Raw genomic sequence first — 23,774 nt, 5'->3', positions numbered from 1 at the left:
AGTTAAATCTAAAGAGGGAGAAATTCCAACACCTCCATAGCAAGGAGAGGAAAATATACAAGGACTTGAGAATAGAGAAGCTACACAAGCCCAGTGTGATCCTCAAGTGCCACTAGTTGCACCAAGCCAAATAGAGGTAGAAACTAAGATATAAGAAGATTCCAAAGAAATACCTTGACAACAAGTACAAGCCTCCCCTTCCACACCTAAAAAGGGAAGAAAGATCAAGACTCTAATAAAAAAGAGGCAAAGGGTGATATAGAAAGTAGTTCCTATTCCATTAATCGCTGAACCTATTCCTAAAGAAGATGAAGAAGAGGATGATGGGGATAATGTACCTTTGAATTAGAGGATCCATCTTGCTAAAGCCATAGAAGAGGAATGGAGAAGAATTTTGACAATCACATAGCCACCTATTGTTGAGAAGGTCATTCAATCTACATCTGAGGGTAAAATGCAACAATGGATTGATGAGAATGATGTTGAGGGGACTAATGTCTTTAAGATGTTTGATTTTGATTTTATGTCCATTGGAACTAAATTGGTGGGAGACAAGATTAGAGATACCCCAACCAATCAACCTCAACAAGACAATTGGAATTAGATTCCACCAGAACCACAAGGTCCTAAAATTACTCCCTCATTCCCAATATTAGTCACATTCTCTGGAGATAAAGGTTCTGCTACTCCTTTTCCACCAAACATAGAAGACGAACAAGTTTGAGTAGAACAAGAGAAAGAGCCATAGCAAGTGTGAATCGATGAAGTGTTTGAAGAATGAAAAATGGTTGAATATCCTCAGTAGACTTCACAAGACACCAAAGTGAGGACTGTAGATTCTACTAATACAGAAGCTCATAGTGTAGATCCGTCACAAAAGGAAAAGACTCTAGAGAGGAGTAATAAGAATGAAAAATGGTTGAATATCCTTAGTAGACTTCACAAGATATAAAAGTGAGGACTGTAAATTCTACTGATACAGAAGCTCATAGTGTAGAACCATCACAAAAGAAAAAGACTCTAGAGAGGAGTGATAAGGAAAAGGGAATAGCTTAAATAACTTCTTCATCCTTAGAAGGAAAAATCTAGGTGGAACAGATCCCAAGATGGTTGCAGAAAGAAATGATAAGAAATAAGAAGCAACAATTCAATGTAGATGAGGATGATATCATAGAATTATTTGAGTTTCTTAGGAAACTTGGGTCACCATCGAAAGATGTAGGAGAATTAGCTTTTATCAATAGTGACCAAAACTAAGATTTGTGTACGCAAGTGACTATCCTTCCTCTAGAGATGGAAGTAGAATATTTCAGCCCACAAGACTATCAAATTAGGTAGGTGATGCTTGGGAAACCCACATTGGACATAGCTAAGCTAATGTTCACAATGGGAATAAAGGAAGTATTTAGGAGTCTAGAATAGGAAGGGGTAGAACTAATAAAAATTTGAAGATAAAATTAAATCCTAAAGGGATATTTAACTGAATTTGTTCTTCTCTTAGATCTTAAACATCCTGAAGAGACTTTGAAAGGTACAGTTGAAACAAAGGGATAGGGGACTAGTACAGTTTGATACATTTTTTAATGCCTATCAGCAATAGCAGGAAAATTTTGAGGAAAATGACATAGTAATTATCCAAAGGAATCTTAAGCTACTAAATATTATGCAATAGAATGTAGATAAGATGGTAGCAATTTTGAATCAGGATTTTAGTTTTATGGATAAGGTACATACCTGGGGAAAGGACCTACTAGCATTATAAAAAATCAAAGGCTAGAGGTGTCAAATGCTTGTGGATGTATATATAGCTGATGAGTTGGATAAGCTAGATGATTGGATTGAGAAGATAGTATATAGTAATAATGTAATATAATAGTTACATGTGAATATTCATAGACTCAAGGACCAAGCTCGAGAGAAAATTTTGGAAGCTAAGAAACACTATAGTGATGCATGTCTCGACCATTTTTATGATGATGCAAAGGAGAAAGTAATACTTGTATACGTAGTAGTTGAGAGATTATAGAAGATTTTTGATGAGATTTATATTGATGATGATATTCAGCAAGCATTTAGAATAGAGGAAGCTTTGTTGGAGCTTCACACAAAACTTGGGGATTTTGTTGAGATAGGTATATAGGTGGATAACTATAGGTAGAAAGTAAAGGATAAATATAATGCCATAGATTTACCAAATGCAAAATAGGTCACTGAGATAATAGAGAAATTAAAGGGAAAATATCTAGACATAGCTTTGGGATAAAGGGGAACAAAACCTAGATGCCTAAATTTCAATTTTGACACTTGCTAAAATTTTTGCATTTTTTGGTCCCTGGGGTGCACTGGTACGCCAAATGTGCAAGAGCATAGGTGTGCTTTTATGCAAATAGTGTTTTGGGAGATTTTGAAGAATTCAAAGGTGCACTTATTCTGAGGTGCACTCATAGTTAACTATCAGTTCTAAAATTAGAGCTTTCCATGCATCAAAAATCCATTTTAATGATAGTATAACTCCTACAGACACCCAATAAAGGTTGAGCTTCTATTTTTTGCACTTCTAGACACTCCTATATCAATTGAAGGCTCTCTTCTTCTTATTATCTTTTTTTTTTTTTTTATGACATGTAAAGGCTCATGCATCCAATTACTGATATACAAATGAAGGGAGTCCTACTAAACACCAGTTAGATAGTTAGTTTGTATATAATTAGTTTGTTTTATCAAATTAGAAGCATATGATTGCATGAAGATATCTCTCACTCTCAACACAAATTGAGGAGATGATTTCTTATAAATATGGGATTGTAATGCTTTTGATGCTCACATTTGGAGTGTAGTGATTCTTGCCTAATTATGTTATATTTTGTGAATGTAATTTCATTGAATGTGATTGAGCAAAACATTCATTGTATTGTTTTTGGTTGTGTGATCTTTTAACTCTTGTGTTTGCTATGGGTCTACGAATTTCATTGATGTATCTAGTTTGAGAAGAGATCACCGTATTGTTACTTCATAGCTTTTTGTCTTGCATCACACTTTCTATGGCCTTGCAATTTGATGAAAAGTGAAAAATCATATGGTTACTGAATTTCCCATCAATGATTGCCTCAATGGAATTAATGAAGAGCTACCTCTACTTTCATTGGTTACCCATTGATCTTTCCAAAATCTTAACTAGTAGACACAATTTTTCTATGGCTTATGTCCATTAGGATTTTACTTTTCATGTTATTTTCTTAAACATCTTGTTACCCTATCTTTTTTATTTGATTTTCTAACCCCTAGTTAAATTAGGAATTCATATAGTTGCATTATTGGATTGTATTCATTAAAAATGGAAAATATAAACACATAATTCTTTTAGTGTGTTTTATTCTTTGACAATAAGAAAATTCTACATCTCATCACATTTATCTTCACCTAAATAGATTCTAGTAGGTTGCAATATTGCTCAAAACCTTAGAGTTGATCCTCAAATTAGCTTTTCAAGAGAGGAGTTTGAAAGGATTCCTACCATTATGCATCATGAAAAATAACAGCTCAATAGAAGTGGCCCTAGAAGGAGGGCCATTAACATTCAAATTAGAAGAAATTTTTTCCAAAACTTCAAAATTTTGCACTTTTTACAAGTTCAATTTTTATTTTTTTTACTTTTCAAGAAATTAAGGTGTGCTACTATGCAACTGCACTAGTTGTGCCCACTGTAGTAGTGTGCCAAAATCTAGAGGTGACCCTTATTTGTGAGAAAGTGTACTTCTATAGAGGTGCACTTTTCTAGAATTGTTGCAAACTAGAAGAACCTAATCCAAAATCACCATTCTAGCTAGCTTTAAGATCTTCACCAATTGCACACGAGTTCCTCAAGTTTAGCCATTTCCATAACCCATGTAGTGACAAATGAATCCTTAATTCTACCATTTCCATTTAATCTTTCATCATCTTCTTCAAGTCTACCACCACAACAACCACCTGGTGGACCACTAGGTCATCCAACATTTTCACCTCCACAATAACAACCCCTCAGTTTGCCAAATCCTCCAATGGTCTTCTTCAAAAAATTTGTAGACTCACAAATTAAATTGAGAGGTGTACTCAATGATCTTCCTAAGAATCCTGAGAAGTTTTTCCCAAGATTTATCTATGGAGAAAGAAGAACTTCTGAAGATCACATTGAGGTATGCAAGAAAAATTGCAACTAAAAGTAAACTACAAAGGGGAAGTTGTCTTTAATTGGTATGTTAATCTGCCACCTAGCTATATTGGAGACTAGGATACTTTCAAAAAATTATTTTTAGCATAATTCAAAACTTTCATCAATCCGTCTATGATACATCAACAATTCATATTAATCAAAAAGGATCCAGTTGAGATATTTCCATAATTCAACAATCACTTTCATATGGTGTATCACAAGTTGGAAATGCCATACACCATACCAATTGAAGGTGCTATTTAGATTTACCAAAATTCTATAGACCATCTTATTGCTATTTTTCTAAGAAGTCTTCCAACAAAAAATATCAACAGATTAGATAAAGTCTTTGTAGAAGCGATCACCTTCACTAAGTAAGCCAATCCTAATGGAGGAGGATTGATGCTCCTAGCTCAAGCTATTACAAAAATGGCAACATATCCTATTGGAGCACTTGTGATGCCTAGCCAGTTCATACCTATGAATCTAGTTCCATTACAATAGGAACCCACTCTATAAAATCCATCTTTAACATATTTAGGGTATGAATATCCTAAAGCTACTTTCTTTGAACAAAAGCTAGTAGCTCCTGTAGAGGTAGACAACATTTTTTCCTCTGACTTTGGTCAAATGCAAAAGACTATGTCACAAATGAACAATGAGCTAACTCACTTAAGATTGTTGCAAGGACAGAATAACAACTTTCAAAATAACAACACTAGTCCTTACAACAACAACAATTACAATCAAAATTATAATAGGAATTTTGCTGGAAACAACAATAATATAGGAAACAACAATAATGGAGGAAACAACTTTAATCCTCCTAATCATAACAATGACTTCCAAAGATAGAGTTGACAATGGAACACTGGTTTGAATAATCAAAGCATTCCTATAGATAACAATAACTGTAATGTTCAATATGCTTATATCAATTAGTTTGACGATGCTCAAAATACATCTAACAATGATTTCTTGTACTACAATGGGAATCAAGATATGACTCACAATTGACAAGCAAATGACAATTTCCCTTGTATACAATTTAATGCTATACTACCACACTCCTATGATTCTATACAAAACAAATAGGCAGAACAACTAGCCAATGAAGAATTCTCATTTCCATTTAGCAAAGAACTAGGCATTCAATCTAGAGATATGTTTTCTTTCACATGATAATTGAAGCACATATAATCTACAAAGTCATAAAGAACTTATGACAGATGGAATTCCTCTAGGACTACAACCAACTCCTCATGATCTAAGAGCAAGTAATAATTGGACACCAATCAAGTCCCAAATGGAGGACAACAAAATTAGAATCAAGTACTTGTGCCAACAATCTTGAAATAACTAGCTTGGTCTACTCAAAAATATAATGTCATCAAATATTTGAAACAAAATAAGGCCAACATGTCCATATTTAACACGTTGCAAAATTTTCCTCAACAATTAGAAGCACTAATGAAAACTCTGGATCATACAAAGGTACCCCATAATGTGAATATTGTCCATCAAAGGATAGTATCTCAACAAGTCAACCCTTCAAAAGTAGTACGAACTATGTTCAAAGACAAGGTCGAGGTGCCTACATTTCTACTTAGCATCAGGATATATGGAAAGAATCTTCATAATTGCCTAATTTATTCAAGAGCCTCTTGTAATATAATGCCATTATCAATTGCACAAAGGTTGGGAGTCACTCCCTAGCCTTCCAATTGAATAGTGATACAATTGGATAAGACAGAGGTGTGAGTCATTGGCTTGTTGAAATATGTTTAGATAGAATTGATAGTTGACCCTCAAATTCAATATGTTATCGATATACATGTGGTTGATATACCTAAAACACATGGACTGTTACTAGGTAAAGATTGGAAAATATGCCTAAGGGGATGATTTTCTACAAATTTTACTCAATTATGGTTACTATGGAAAGGGTTGAACAATCAAATCAAGATAGATCCAGAGCCAAAGTTAAAAATAATGGTTATAGAATACAATGCTCATAATGAAGTGGGGTTCATATAATCAGATTTGGGCTCTTACAAAGTGATGGCTTCTTCAACTAAAATATTAAAAGATCAAAATTAAAAGTCCAAGATTTCAATTTGAAAGCAAGAATTCATGACACTATTCCTAAGGGAATGGTTGAGTTAGAGCACATTTTTTATCATGATGAATCAATAATTAATGAAGGAATGGTCAAAGAAAAGGGAGTCAAGGAATGCAACTCATGAAACTTAGGTACTGATGATGATCCTAGAATGGTAAGGATCAGGAAATCATACAATGAAAAAGAAAGGGAAGATATGCTTGAATTACTTTTAGGGTATAAGGATGTCATTTCTTGGAGCTATGAAGAGCTGAAAACATATGATCCTAAGATAATTATGCACGACATTCCATTGAAACCAGATACAAAGCCTTTTAGTCAAAGGCAAATACCTGTTAATACTCTCATTGAACTACTGATAATGGAGGAAGTTAAGAAGTTACTTGATGCCAAGATAATCTTCCCCATTTACAATTCTATGTGGGTGGCTAATTTGGTTCCTATGCGGAAAAAGACCAGAGAGATTTGTCTTTGTGTAGATTTTTGTAACTTGAACCTCACATCTTAAAAGGATAGGTACCCTTTGCCTTCACTAGACGCGGTCCTACAAATCATGAATGGTTCAAAGATGATGTCTATTTTGGATATAATCAAATAATGGTTTATGAAGAAGATAGGGTAAAGACAACCTTCATGACTAAATGGGGAACTTTCACTTACAAAAGAATGCCTTTTGGGCTGATTAACACATGGGCTACATTTCGACAAGCCATGGATGAAGTGTTTAAAGGATTGATAAAAAAGTGTATAGTCATCGACATGGATTACTTAAATTTTATTTTGAAGGATCAAAGCACTCATATTTCTAATTTAAGATAGGTACTCAGCATATGTCGTAAGTACAACATATCTCTCAATCTCAAGAAATGTTCATTTGGAGTCCCTAAATGAAAGCTCCTAGGTCAAATTATCTCTAAAGAAGGAATCTCCATTGATCTGATAGAATTGAATCTATTCTAAATTTATCACCACCTCACAGTCAAAAAGAACTTAAATAATTCTTTGGGAAGATAAATTTTGTGCAAAAATTCGTAAGTAGATTTGCAGAGATTGTTCATCCCCTTAAAGATTTACTTGGGAAGGAAGCTAAAATAGAACGGGTTCCAAAGATTAAGAAATCATTTGATAATATCAAAGTGTCCATTTCTATGGGCCCTATACTAGTGAGTTTGGATTATGGGCTAATTTTCAAAATATACTCTTTTGCCTCAGAATGTTCATGTGTTGGAATTGTTATGCAAAAGAAGGAGAAAGAAGATGAAAGGCCCATTGGCTTTATGTGTATTCCTCTAAAAAATGTTATATTAAATTATTCTAACCTTGATAAATAGTATTTTTCTTTAATCAAAGTGTTAAAGAAGTTTTTCCATTATATATTGAGAAGCAAGGTATATAAGATTGTAACTGATCAAACAGTTAATACTTTGTTGATTCAAAACGAACTTGGTGAAAGATGAGGAAAATGGATGGAAATCCTCCAAGAATTTGACTTAGAAATTCAACCCATGAGATTGTTTAGAGGTCAAGGATTATAAAAAAGGATAGCAGATAGCCAAATTGAAGATGAAAAGAAATTTAGATTTGATGGTGGAACAAATGTGGAAGATTAGAAGAAGATTATAGTATCTCAAGTTGATATTGACTAGCATGTAGTAGCAGATGTCTGGTAGCTAGATATTTTTTATTGTTTTCTACAAAATTAGTATCCTAGTTGGATGAATAGTTCATAGCATACGGGACTTAAAATGAAGTGTGAATCCTACATTCTACATGATAGAAAATTATACAAAAGGAACTATGAAGGAATCTACCTATAATGTTTGGGACATGAGGAAGTAAAAGAAGTTTTCAAACAATTTAATGATAAGTATGGTATAGGGCATGGTTCAGTAGAAGCAACTACTCATATGATTTTAAGATCAGGTTATTTGTAGCCTACAATATTCAAAAACACTCTTGAACATGTGCATACATGTCATATTTTTCAGACTAGTGCTAATAGAAAAAGACATCCTACAATGCCATTACAACCAGTGTTTGACATACGCCCCATCACAAAGTAGGGGCTAGAGTTTATTGGTCCAGTCAATCCACCATTGTCAACTGCACACACTTTTATTCTCATAGCAACTGGTTACTATATGCAATGAAAATAACCATAGACATTTGAAAATTGCATGACTAAGGTGGTTACAGACATCTTAGAGGAAAAGATAGTTACTAGATTTGAGATACCATTTTCTTTAGTGTGCAATAATAGATCAGCTTTTGCATTAGTATTCTTAACTCAATGGGCATTGGAAAATAAAGTTATAATCAAGTTTTCTTCAAATTATTATCCACAAGGAGATGGCATTGTAGAATCTACAAACAAGAACTTGATCATAGTTATTAGACACTTTTTGAAAGAGAATCCTAAATATTGGCACACACAACTCAAATATGCTCTATCGACAGATTGAGTAAGGGTCAAAAATGCTTTGGGGACATCCCCATATCTACTTGTCTATGGAAAAGAGCCAATATTCCCACTTAATCTTAGGATCCCTATTTTGAAATTCAAGAGTGGGTATGTTGAAGATGTTGATAGGGTGCAAATCAAATTGATGAATCTTTTGGAGATGTATGAAAAAAGGACATCTTCTTTAGAGAACATGGCAAAACATCAAGTAGTCATCAAGAGATCATTTGACATTTAGAATATTTGACCTTGTTCTACTTTGGGATAAGGAAAAAGAAAAGGGAGGTAGTCACACCAAGTTACAGCATTTGTGGATTGGTCCCTATTAGATTGTAGAAATTCTTGGAGAAAACACTTTTAGGCTGAGTTCCTTACAGGGGGATTTAGTTCCATTATGAGTTAATGGGAAACTTTTGAAGCATTAGTTTGAGGCCTAAGAGATATAAAAATAAAATAAAATAAATTAAATTAAATTAAACAATTAATAATTTTTAAAAAATAATATAAATAATTAAATAAATGAATAAATATTTCATTTTTGCAAGTGTGTTTACTTTCAATTACATGTTTTTTTTGAAGTTGTGTTGGTCTAAGGGGTAGATGCACTCAAGATTTTATCTTGACATATTTTACTAACTACTCTTTTGGTTCCAATTTTAGGAAGAGGTATTTATTTGTCAAAACACTTTGATGATTCTATGTCTTATACCAACTAAGTAATGGATGTTAGTTGTAGTAGTAGGGGATTTTTAGTCTTGAATTCAAGATGGTAGATCAACAAGTCCTTGAAAATTTATAAATTTAAAAGGATCAATTGTCTAAGGTGTTGTCGAACCAAGGTTGAAGACAGCAAGGGATAGTCCAGATCCCACAAGTTCAAATAGAAGGGTTTTCTCAAAGAAATTGCTAAGATCATTGTTTGGCATGAGAGTTTCTAAAAGGGTTCTTAAAAGAGGAATGGAAGGGATGTTTGAAAAATATTAAATCCAAGAAATGACACCAATGTCTTGGTCACATAGTCTAATCATGGTTAGGATACCAAAAGAAAATATAAAAGGGGAAAAGAATGGTGCTAAGAATGAAGGAATATGAAAGGTCTAAAAGAAAGGTAATCTGATAAAAGGGATATGCCCTCTAAATAAGCTATCCACTACCAAAACATTACTTCATCAAAGAATCAAATGGTGACATTATGAGCTACATGAAGCAAATATTCAAAACATTACCAAGACTTTAGATGAAAAAGTTATAGCCAGTCAAGATCCCTCAAAACCAATTGTCTCATCTAGTCATACAAATGATTGATAAAAAAAATTTGTGAAGATTCCCAATGAATGATCTAGATGGGGTGAAAGATTATTTTTGAGTTGTCAAAAATTTTCGATAGACTACATCTTGAGATGTTGAGGAAAATGGATATACTGAACACACACTAAATTTGGAGATTTTACATCCAAAAGTTTTTTACTGTGAAGTCATTCAACATCCACTTGGAATGTTTAGGAATTAGTTGGTGTTCAACACATGTTGAAGGAATGTTTGCTGATGAAGAAATGCCTTTGTCATTCCTTCATTTTGTCGGGGCTATTTGTTGCGGTTTCAAGATGCATACCCCATTTCCTTAGAAATGGGGTCCCCCTACTTTATTTTATTGTTCTATGGAGCCCTAGTCCAAGGTTTGAGTCCTTTTGAGGTATTATTTGGTGTCCTAATTCATGTTCGGGTCCTAATTGAAAAACCTAGTTATTCGAAATTATATTTTAGAAAAAAAACAAGTCTTTTTGCAAAATTAAAAGGTGCACCAACACACTTCAACTGGGGTGCTATTGCAAGAAAAAGTATTGGAAATAAGGGCATATCACCTTTGGTGATGCATAAATGGATAGTTGAGTATTGCACAACACCAAAGGCAAGTGGATCAATATAACCCCCATTCCCTTTTCCTCAACACCTTGCCTTTCATTCACCTCCATTGAGTATTCCTAATTGAAGCTCAATCATGTCATAGCTCCCACACCAAAATGGGTATGCCTTCTACCTACTCACTCCCTAAATCCCTAAAAAATATAGACAAAGTCAAACGTTAACCCAAAAGGTGCACATCAGTGCACCTCAATAGGTGTGCATCTGTGCACATTTTTGTTTAAAACAAAAAGAAAATGGAAAAACTTTAAAAAACCTAAAGAATTCACTTTAAATTGGGTGTGCATCAACAAACCTTCCTAGGTGTGCTAATGTGCACCCAATTTGATGCTAAAAACTTTTCCACCAAAGCCACAAGGTCCTAAAATTGCTCCTTTGTCCCTAATACAAGTCACATTCTTTGTAGATAAAGGTTTTGCTACTCCTTTTCCACCAAACATGGAAGAAGAATAAGTTCGAGTAGAACAGGAGGAAGAGACACAATAAGTGTCAATTGATGAAGTTTTTGAAGAAGGACAAATGGTTGAATATCCTCAGTAGACTTCACAAGACATTGAGGTGAGGACTGTAGATTCTACTGATATAGAAGCTCCCAGTGTAGATCCATCACAGAAGAAAAATAATCTAAAGAGGAGTGATAAGGGAAAGACCATAGCTGAAATAACTCCTTCATCATTAAAAGGAAAAACCTCAGTAAAATAGATACCATTATGCTTGTGGAAAGAAATGATAAGAAACAAGAAGAAATAACTCAATGTAGATGAGAAGGATATGATAGAATTAATTGAGGTTCTTAGGAAACCTAGGTCAGCATCAAAGGATGCAGGAGGATTAGCTTTAATCAATAGTAACCAAAACCAAGATTTGTTTGGAAAAGTGGCTATCCCTCCACCTCATATGGAAGTATAGGATTTGACCCCATAGGACTATCAAATCATGGAGGTTATGCTTGGAAAACCTACATTGGACACAACTAAGTTAATGTTCACAATGGGAATGAAGGAAGTATTTAGGAGTCTAGAACATGAAGGGGTAGAAATGATAACACTTTGAAGAAAAAATGAAATCCTAAAGGGATATTTAACCAAAGTTGTTGGTCTCTTAGATCCTGAACATCCCAAAGATACTTTGAAAGCTACAGTCCAAAGAAGCGATAGGGGTGATGTACAGTTGGATAGATTTTTTAATGTTTGTTAGCAATGGTAGGAAAGTTTTCAGGAGAAGACCATATTAATTATCCAAGGGAATCTTATGCTACTATATGTTATGTAAGAGAATGTAGATAATATGGTAGCAATTTCGAATCAAGATTTTGGTCTTATCGATGAGGTACATACCCGAGGAAAGGACCTACTGATATTACAGGCAATCAAAAGCAAGAGGTATCAGATGGTTGTGTATGTATATATACTTGATGAGTTGGATAAGATAGATGACTGGATTGAGAAGATAGAAGATAGTAATAAAGTAATTGAATCTTTACACACAGAGATTCATAGGCTTAATGACCAAGCCTGAGAGAAAATTTTGGAAGCTGAGAAACAACTATAGTGATGCATGTCTTGAAATTTTTGAAGATGATGCATGGGAAAAATTAATACCTATATAGGTAGTAGTCAAGAGATTATAAAAAATTTTGATGAGATTTCTAAATATGATGATATCTAACAGGGATTTAGAATAGAGAAAGCTTTATTGGAGCTTGACACAAAACCTGAGGATTTTGTTGAAACCCATATAGAGGTGGATAACTATAGGTAAAGGATAAATATAATGCCTTAGATTTATTAAATGTGACATAGGTCACTATGATAATATAAAAATTCAAGGGAAAACACTAGACATAGCTCTGGGATAAAGTGGAACAAAACCCATAACCCAAAATTTCAATTTTGACACTTGCTAAAATTTTGCATTTTTTGGTCTCTGAGGTGTGGTGTTGCGATAGTGCGCTAGGTGCACCAGTGTGTAGGTGAGCCTTTTTGCAAATAGTTTTTTGGAATATTTTGAAGAATTTACAGGTGGACTTATTTTGAGGTGCGCCGATAGTTAACTATTAGTTCAAAAATTAGAGCTTTCCACATATCGAAAACACATTTTCACGATAGTTTAACTCCTACAGACACCTAGTAAAGGTTAAGCTTCTATTTTTAGCACTTCTAAACACTCTCACATCAAATGAAGGCTCTCTTCTTCTTATTGTCTCATGATTTCTTTGTTTTATTACATGTAAATGCTCATGCATCCAATTAATGATATAAAAATGGATGAAGTCCTACTAAGCACTAGTTAGATTTTAAGTTTTTATATAATTAGTTTGTTTTATTAAATTAGAAACATATGATTGCATGAGGATATGTCTCTCTCAACACAAATTGAGGAGATGATTTCTTATAAATATGGGATTGTAATATGTAATCAAGGTCCTTGTTATTTTGCAATAATATATGCTTTTGGTGCTCACATTTGGAGTGTAGTGATTCTTGCATAAGTGTGTCATATTTTTTGAATGTATGTTCATGGGATGTGATTGAGTTAAAATTGTATTGCATTATTTATGGTTCTGCAATCTTTTAATTATGGTGTTTGCTATGGGACTAAAAATTCTGCTCACATATCTAGTTCAAGAATAGATCACCATATTGTTACTTCATAGCTTTTTGTCTTTCATGAGGATAGTTTCCATGGCCTTGTGATTTGATGAAAAGTGAAACATCATATAATTACTAAATTCCCCATCAAAGATTGCATCAATGGAATTAAGGAAGTGCTACTCCTACTTTCATTTTTTACCCACCAATCTTTTCGAAAGCCTAACTTGTAGATGTGTTGTTTCTATGGCTTATGTCTATTAGGATTTTACTTTTCATATTATTTGCTTAAACTTTAGGATAGAAATAAGAAATAGACATATGTCAGGCCACCTTAGTCAAAATCAAATGCTAATAATTTTAAATAATATTCTAGATATAAGAAGTAGACTCATGCTTGGATGTGACACATATTTTTGGATATTTTTATTCTAAATAAATAATTAATAATTAATTATTTACTTTAGTATTTTTGGATAAAAAAGCTCTCATGTCTAACTACCTTAACGAATTCAAAAATATGCAAAATTTAATTTTTCTAATTTTTTCCTTATAGTAGAAGAAACATAGAATGTGATGCATCTTTTGGATTTCAAAAATGTTGTACCATTTGAAAGTTGTAGTTTTTCAAGTAGTGTCTCAATTAGCACTTTACATGTAACTTCATTAAAAAATAAGTAATAATTACTTACTATAATCATACTTTGACAAACCTTACATTTAAGAAAAGATAAGAACATTCTTAAACAACCATTTTTATTTCATCAATTTTGGTGAAAATAAGTTGTCAGCTACATGTTTGAAGTAAAAAAACACACAAGAACAAGCCAAAAGCACATTTTTAAGAAATTGTTTAATTTTACAATATAGGGTTGGTATCAGAATATATAGTAGGCCTTATAAAGATATTAATTGTTTTCTTTTCGTATCAAGGTGGGTGTGAAAAAGTTTGAATAGATTTTGAAATTCTTTGAGGCATTTCAAAACTAGATAATTTTTAGATTGCCACTTTTTGGCACACAATGATCCCACACATACCCCTCAAGTAGACTATGATGGTAGTGGTACTATAATAGGATTTATTTTGAGAGAAGAATATAGACCTATTGCTTATTTTAGTCAGAATTTAAATGATTTAGAAAAGAAAATATTATTTTAAGGACCAAGAATTTTATGCTCTAGTTTAGGTTTTGAAGTAGTTGAAACACTATCTTCTTCCTAAGAATTTTTTTTGTGTCCTAATCATCAACCTTTACAATATTTGAATAGTCAAAGAAAATTGAACCAAAGACATTTAAAATTAGTTGAGAATTTTTGGAGAGCTATACAATTGTTTTCAAATCCAAAAGTAGGAAGTTTGCTAGATTTTTATATTCTCTTGAAAGAAGATAACTTCTACTAATAGAAATGCAAATCAAGGTGGTTGGGTTCAATGAACCCATAAATTTGTATTTGGATGATCCTAATTTTGGTAAAGCTTGGAGATCTTGTACACAACCTTTTACTCTTAACATCACAAAGTGGTTGGACTAAGTCGAGTATTATATGTTGTTCAAAGGAAGTCACTTGTGCATTCAAAGAGGTTCTATAAGAGGATCTTGTCAAGGATAAGCATAGTGGAGGATTGGTTGGACATTTTAGTACAGATAAAACCATACTTTTGGTTGCTAAATATTATTGTTTTCCATAGTTGTAGCATGATTTCAAGAAGTTTTTGTTGAGTTGCAAAGTATGCTAGATGGATAAAGGAGTGAAGCACTATATAAGGATGTATCATCCATTACCTATACTTAACAAGGCATGGGAGGATGTTAGCATCCATTTCATTCTCATTTTACAAAGGACTCGATGAGGTCATGATTCAATATTTGTATTGGTTAATAGACTTTAAAAGATGTTACATTTATTTCTATCAAAGAAAAGTAGTGATGTTGTTCATGTGGCATAGTTATTTCTACAAGAACTAGTGAGACTACATGGTCTACCAAAGAGTATAGTTTTAAATCAAGATACAAAGTTTAATGAGTATTTTCAGCATATTTTGTCAAAGAAATTGAAGATGGATTTGAAGTTTAGTTCATCACATCATCCATAGACTAATGGATGTATATAAAAGTTGTAAATAAGAGTTTGGAGAGCTTGTTGAGATGTTTGGTTGGAGACAATAATCTTGTCTAGAAAATTACTATTAAATCACAATTTAAAATTGTATATGGTAGTAATCCCAAAAAATCTTCTAAATTAAGGAAGTTGGATAAAGGAGAGATAAGTAGTGTTGAAGAGGAGGATTTTACAAAATATTTGAAGAACATCCATGAGGAGGCGAGGAAGGGCATTATAAGGATGAATATACAATGTAAAGCTAAGGAAGATGAAAAAATGAGTTATAAGGAATTTAAGATTGAAGATGAAGTCAAGATTAATTGGAATAAAGAGATATTCCAAGTGGGTACATATAACAAGTTGAAAATAAAGAAGTTTGGACCATTTAACATACTAAAAAAGCATGATTATGGAAATGCCTATGAAGTAGAGTTGTCTAATGAACTAAATATTTTGCCAATATTTAATATTTCAGATCTAATAAAGTAAATTATGAAGGAGGTGATACAGATGAGGTCACATAAGCATAGTGGACTATTCCAACTGCTACTTCAACTACAAAGGAGTTTGGGGAGATACTAAACAATCAAGTTCGAAAAGGTACAAGGAACAAGAATTATAAAGAATATTTGGTCTAGTGGAAAGGCTGACCTATTGATGATTCTCTATGGATGAAAGAGATGTAGGTTAACCACCTTGGTTTTTCCTTTAAACACTTTAGACATGACAGGGTCACTTCTCAAATTACCCTAGATGTCTAATGTAGGAGTATACCAGGTGTAAGGGTAACCTTGTACAACAAAAAAATAATTTATGTTTTGTCATTTTCAATAAGGATCATTTCAGTATACATTTACTATTTATGGAGACTTACTATTTTTAGTAATTGGGTCATACAATCTCATAATGTTCTAATTTCATGGGTGGAGATTCATCTTAATCATATTTGGTAACTAGTGGAGTTGAATTATTATACCATATGTATTGAAGAAGTTATTGTATTTTGTATGTACAAAATATTTAAGCTTTTATTTGAAGGCCCTAGAGCCTCCATAAGAAGGTCATTCCTTGGATGACTAATGTTGGCCCATATTAGGCGCTCTAGTTCTGAAGCTAATAATTTTGAATAGTAATTTTAGTTGAAAATAGGGTGTGGTGTTGAAAAGTTATGCCCTCCAGATGTTGGGGTATCTAGAAACATAATTAGGGTTGGCTCTATGTAATAAATTAGGAAATAATTTTAATTTGGAGATTGTCAGCTTTAAGAGTTAGGGTTAATGTCTATAACCTTTCAGGGTGGTAAAAAATAGCCTATACAAAGAGGGACTATAGTGGTGTTAATGCCCTTCTAGTTGGTAATTTATTGGTCTTAGTTGAAGAATGTTGTAAATAAATTTCTCATGTGGGTTTGCATGTAATTTTGCATTTACAATGATAACAGAAAGTCCATATTTTGTTTTCACCAATTGTTGCTATTTATTTATTTTTCTTATGTGTTTGTGGTATTAAGGAGAGCACCCTTCACCAAGTGGTAATGTTAAGTTGGAAGGTTTTGCAATTCTAATGGTGTATCTCTTCAGTATCTATGCTTTGAATCAATATTTTTGAACCATTGTTAGATAGTTATAAAGATTCATAAAATAGTGAATATGTCTATTAAATAAGTAGTTCCTTTACATACCTATACTTGAACATGATAAAGAAACTCATAAATGAAAACATGTATTTATTTGTTAGATCTTGCTCTCTTATTTATGTTTCTTTCTAATTTATTCTCTAATGATCTTATTTTATCACTTGAAATGTTTCAATATTAGTAGTAGGAGCAATGTGCATATATTCTTCTTTTCTTAGGTGGTAGAACTGACTGTCCTCTACCTATCTTGCATGATTCTTCTTAATGATGTGGGCCTAGGTCTTCATTAGCTTATGACAAAGTGAACCTCCATCACTAATAAATGGAAGAATTAATTCCTTTACTTATACTATCAACTTTCATACCTTTGAAGCTATATTGCTTTAGTTTTTTTTCTTGTTTTAGTAGCTACCTTGGCTTGTCTAGATCTGATTTTTTGGGAAAATGACTTGCAGTTAGTTTTTTTATGATGTACTCAACATGTAAATTTTGGTGTATGATTCCTATCTTGTAAATAATATTATTTTATCATCTTGTCTATTTCTCTTTTTTTTTCATTGCTAGCAAGTATCTCTCTTCCCTTGGTTTTCTTTTGTAGTTTCGGAAAATAATAGATCAAAGTTAAAATGATTCTTTTAAAAAAATAATGAGAGTTTTGAAATTAGTAAATAACATCATAACAATTCATCCATTTTAAGCATCTCTAAATAAAATGGTACCATCCTTGGTGACATTTGATTGTAATTTTCTTGCTAAATGTTTTAACCAACCACCATATATCTTGATCAGTGGTAAAGTAACTTATTTTCTTTCCCAAAGCTGAAACTTATTAGAAAACTCTAAAAAACCAAACTAAAACCAAACATTCAAAAGTTAATTTTACCATACAAATGATAGACATATATTATAGGAAAATTGAGCAACATTCCTCTTATTTTGTATGATTAGTTTCCCCTTAACACAATAAGATTGTCACTTAGCCAAGGGAAATTGATTTTCTATCCACAAGTTGAAGATGATAATGTTGTATCTAATGTATGATTAAAAAAGATGAGGAACCATTAGTGACATGGGATAGCATATAGATTTTTTTTCTAATCTCACAACAACATAGATCCATCTAATTCACTATTTCTAAGCTGATAGGCTTCTCCAATAGGAACACGAATGGAGCTAAACACTCAATGGTTGTGTGATAAAAGTGTTTGGGCCACAATCTTCTCAAGTAATAGTAGATAGATGTTGTCCATTGACTAAAGAGGCATAGATGAATACATATGGACAAACATGGATTTTGTTAATGTGATGTTTAATTGTTGTAATACAATTTCAATTCTATAATGTATTTCATTAATGATATAATTGTGTGCTGACATTTGTGGTTGAAATTTTGGCAACACTTATATTGTAATTATTCTTCTTTTCAACATTGATGCAAAGGTTGAATTTATTGTCTACCTTGACTTTTATTTAATAAACATCCAAAAGTTCTTGATCCATGACGTTCAGTGAATTGATCTAATCCTTGGCTTCAACAAGGAATGAAAAATCATTTCCCTATTACCCTTTGTTGAAGTGTTGTATATAAATTGTCAATTATTAGTTAGATTGAACAATACATTATTGAGCAAACATTTGATGGTCAGATGAATTTTTTTTTATATACATTGAGGAAGGTTATTTTCTCTACTCTAAGATTGAAACATAATATTTATTTTTATTTTTATTTGTCAAAGATATTTCTATGTAAATTATACAAGTTTAAATTTATTATTATTTATTCATTCTTTATTAATATAATTAAAAATGTTAGTTTGAACTATTTTATATAAACTTCAAACTTTGCTCATATGTTGTTGAATATTGAAGATGAATATCTGCGGTTTTCATAATTTCCAGTCTTGTATTTCTAATTCATCTCATATTCAACATTTGATATTTAAATATTTGAAGTAATATAATTGAAGTGTTTTGTCTCCATACCAGTTTAATTTTTGAACTCACATCTGATTTTAAAATAAATGTGATCCATAATTTCAACGTTGAATGTTAAATATGCAGATACACAATATACATGAAATATTTGGTCCTACTAATATTGTAGAATATAAGAAGTGTAGAAATTGGACATGCAGACCATGGAATGGACGCTGTTCACTCCAAACATTCTAGAGAATAATTATCATAAATTTTAGTACATTTTACCAGAATAAAATCTAACCTTGAGGTTTGTCGGGAAGCCTTCCATGTAGTCTTCTAATGTCACACCGTCATTTTCGAGCTGGTCGCCACCAGTAAAGACAATGACCATATAGTTAACGATTGTTGGCCCAAACAGCATTTCCAGTTCATCCATAGCCTCGGCTTCTTCATTAGTAAATCGATTTTTAAGAGAAAGCACAAAAAGAACAGCATGCACCCCGTCCTTGGCAAGGTTTATGCACTTGACAATTTCTTTGTCAATAATCTCTTTAGGTACATTCGTATCAAACAGGCCTGTTGGAAGTCAATTAAGTAAAGGAAAATATATCATAAACATTTTGTCCCTTTCAAACGCCTTCATTGATGTATTGATCTATTATTTCATTTCACATATTTCAGCTACATCTTTTATAATATACAACACAAAATGGAATAAAACTACTGTGACAATCGTTAAGCTAAATGTTAGAAGTTTTAAATTTATATTTTTGTTCAAAGACCACATATTTATGGTAATATGCATGCCCTAACTTTGTTTTCGAGGAAACAAAAAAAAGATTTGCAAGAAGAATACATATAGGAAATAGGGGATGTCTTTTTGATCTTTTATAGAATTTTAAAATCAAAGTTTTCTCATTGTTAATAAAAAAGCTTAATTATACTGAGATTTTCTGAAAGATCCACTATTTTGAATAAAAAACAATTTGAAATTGATTGAGAGTGTCTTATTCTTCTTTCTAATCTTGTTTTGGTCAGTAACAAAGCACACTAGTATATTTAAACTCTAGCTTCTAGGTTAATGCTTTTTGCTTTAGCAAAACAAAGAAATCTAGCTAATGGGTCAGATCATGGATGGGTTTTGACATTTGGTTTTTGTGTGGGTTTGTGGCTAGTTCTTGTGTTCTATTGTGGAATGTGTTTGATGCATTTTTGCATCTCAATCTAGGTAGTCCTTTTGTTACAAGTGTGGTGGTGATTTATATTGATAACATTGAAACTCTTAGGAATATTTTGGATGCTATTGATCCCTCTTATGATGTGTATTAAAAATTACAAAATTGAAATATAGCTTAATTCTTCTATTGGCTCAACAGAGTACACAAACATCATAATCAAATAATCAAAGGATGTATTAATTGACAAAGAATTTACAATCATTTTCTTAGATACAAATCTTATATACATCTAGATAATTGCCAAATCTTAACTTGAAAAATATGCAATATTAGCAATTAAGAAAATAAGTTAAATTAAAAAACTAACTGCATATTATCATAGAAGTGGTAAGTATTATTAAATGCTCTAACAATCTCCTTCCTAACTTCAACTATTAATAATTTGAACACAACAATGGCATCTAATATCTAGGTCTTTTCTCAAGAGCATTTGTGCTTGACATCATTAAAACTTTCAAAAATATCTTCTCTCAATAGCATAGTAGTTTTAGACTTCACCTCATCCCAGAAGGAGACCCCCTCCTTTTAATTTTCTCCATGTCCTTTTGGCTTTTTCTATTGATTATTTCTAGCTCAATCTCCTAATATGAACCTTGTGTTTCAAATGAGAATATGTAAAATTGACCAAGATAAGAAATTGTTGTACAACTTGCACCTAGAATGGATGTTGTGTGTGTCTATGAATTAGGTCAAGTATGGATGGGATTTTCATATTTCAAAAATAATGTTAGTTAAACTTATAATGCCATGACATACTTTCCATTCTCTAAAATTTCTATTCTTAGTATGCCTATTTTTATTAAGTTGTGTTCCCTCTTGAAGTAGCCTCAATCTGAATTTTAAGCTTCTTACTATTTTCACTAGTGTCTATATTTAGGAAATCTATTTTTATTAAATTACATTACCTTTTGGATCGAGCTTATTTTGAGTTTGGAACAAATTACTATTTTTAAGAAGTCTACTATCAGCATGGCTATTTTGACCACATGTGAGCTTTTGTTGATAAAGAGACAAAAAGTTATAGAGTTCTATATCTAGAAGAATGAGAAAGGAAGGAAGTCAATCTAAAAGGCATTAAAGGCATTATGAATACTTGAAAATGACCATGTTTAAAGAATATCCTACATTTACAAACACCCACATGCATGCATGCACACACGCACACACAGATGCATGCACACGCGCACACACACACACACAGGTCTACCTAAAATGAAAATTTTTTAAAAATAAAAGAGCTTCAACTAGACCTCCCTTATCCACTCAAGTTCTTTTTGAACATAATGTTGGAAAATTTATCCTCTCCACAAGAAAAAATGGTTATGCTATAAAATATCACATTCAAAGATGAAAAATTTGGCTAAGTACATTTGAAAATTTCTACTCAATGAAAAGTAAAAATAGGTGTGCTAAAAGCTTTCTTCTTCAAAGATGCAAAACTAATCAAGTGTTGAAAAAATTCTCCCTCATTGAAGGAAATGGCTATGTTACAAAGTTTCTCCTCCATGAAAGAAAAAATATTTCTACTAGAAACTTTCTCCTTCAAAGATAAAAATTGGCTAACTATTCATAAAAATTAATCTCCACAAAACAAAAAAATAGTTCTGCTAAAAAATTTCTCCTTGAACAATACAAAAATTGCTTAGTGCTAGAAAATTTCTTCTTCATGAAAAAAATGGTTAAGTGCTGAAATATTTGTCCTTCATGGAAGAAATAATGGATAAGTGTTGGAAATTTTCTCCTCCATGGGAGGAATGGAAAGGAATAGATAAAATTTTGCTAAGTATAAAAATTCTCTCTCCTCATCTTAAGTTTTAAACTTTTTATGTGTGTGCCCATGAATTGAGAATTTTTCACAAAGATAAACAACAAAAAGTGAATTCTTGGAAAACAAAAGAAAAAGTGATACAAAGTAGATTTAAAGCATGAGAGATGGAACGTGTAGAGTTATGAAGAGAGAGAAAAAGATACATGTTTTTGAAGAGAGTGAACATCATTCTAGATAGACATGTGTTTTCAAAGAGCTTGAAAAACCAAATAATGATGCATGAGAATGTTAGAGAGATGATATTTTTTGAAGAGGGAGAATTTTCTAAAGAGAAAAAAATATTAAAATGTTTTAATTTGATTTTTATGTGGATTATTTCAATTTTTAGGAAGAAAAATTCTAGTCCCACATGGTCAAGGATGATATTAATATTGAAGAAATCCAATTAATACAATGATTAAAACATCCAAGTTTCAAGTGACCATGTTGAAGATATTCAAGGTTCAAGACCATAAGTTATCAAAGTTAAATCCAAAAATCCAAGAGGATGAAAATGACAACTTTTACGTAAATAAATTCCATAATGACATAACCATCAGAGAAGGAACACATTAAAATTTTTCCAAAAAGCACGCTGAATGATGAAAATGATCAAGCGACGATAGTTCCAAAATGAGTATTGAAGTTGGATGTGGGTTACAATATGATGCAGTTAAGAAAAACTCAACCATACATGAAATTATGTATGTTGACATGTTGTTGAATCATCTTTATCATAATAGATGCTCAAGTCAAATTGAATATCCCACCCTATGAATGAAATCTAATATATATAATAGACAGATGATCATTAGGTGAATAAAAAAATATATTTGAATCATAATAATAAAATAAATAATCATCCAAGGTAAACTATGTTTTAGCAAACTAATATAATTAAATCAATGTGCTTAGGAAATATTAGCTAAAGTAAATAACTCAAAATAAATTAGGTAGCTCATTATTATCACTTTATAAATAATTAATTATGCAAAAGTTATATTCACTATTGACACCTATACTAATGCCATAAATTGGAATACATAAATAATAATTTACAAGTAAATAAAATCAATGTTTAATCTCTCAACTAAACCCTAAATTTTTTTTTTTTTTCCCTAAATAAATCTATAAGTTAAATTAAAGGAGATACACCCTTTTGAGGCATAGAGGGTTAGGTGGAAAAGTATAAGCATGCTACACCAAAGTTTGAAGGTGGAAACAAACCACAAAAGAAATCAATGGTAGATAGATGAATTATAATTCATATTATCATGATGGCAAATACATGGATGTAAACCATTGGTAGATGAGAGATATTAAAAAGTGCATGGAAAAATAGTTTAAAGTTTTCCCTACAAGCCATACTCATGGCATAACATACAAAATGGATTTGAAAGGATTGAAAGAATTAAATGGGGCAACACCTATGTCAACCCATATGCAAATATGAAACCATTGAGGTTTTAGAAAGAGCCCAATCATATGAAATTGGCTATGCAACTGACAGAATGATTGAATATTATAATTTATTATTTCTTTGAAATTTATAAAAACAAGACACAATCAAATTCATAAATCTTTGAAAATAATTATGATGGATTGTGAAAAATTAATATTTCTAAAAAAAAACATACTCACAATCTCAAACAATAATTGTGGGAGGATAGGAAAAACCACGTGGATAGACAATAATATGTCCACATTGAGTAAACCATTGGTAGATGAGAGATATTAAAAGGTGCATGGAAAAATAGTTTAAAGTTTTCCCTCCAAGCCAT

At 31.9% G+C, this 23,774-nt stretch overlaps 1 protein-coding gene across 1 annotated transcript in view; it reads right to left on the bottom strand.

The window, feature by feature from the left end:
* Positions 1–23,774, bottom strand: part of LOC149568696 (immune-associated nucleotide-binding protein 1-like) — a 390,368-nt gene that overhangs the window by 209,307 nt on the left and 157,287 nt on the right. The window contains exon 3 of the mRNA XM_089821584.1: positions 19,250–19,524. Within this exon, the coding sequence (XP_089677710.1) occupies positions 19,250–19,524 (275 nt within the window). The remainder of the gene's footprint in view (positions 1–19,249; positions 19,525–23,774) is intronic.

Source organism: Cupressus sempervirens, chromosome 3 (genome assembly GCF_028749045.1).
Source record: "Cupressus sempervirens isolate cs-2001-9-10 chromosome 3, ASM2874904v1, whole genome shotgun sequence".
NCBI lineage: Eukaryota > Viridiplantae > Streptophyta > Pinopsida > Cupressales > Cupressaceae > Cupressus > Cupressus sempervirens.
The sequence above is the reverse complement of the archived record's forward strand: the minus strand, read 5'-3'. Positions and strand labels throughout refer to the sequence as shown.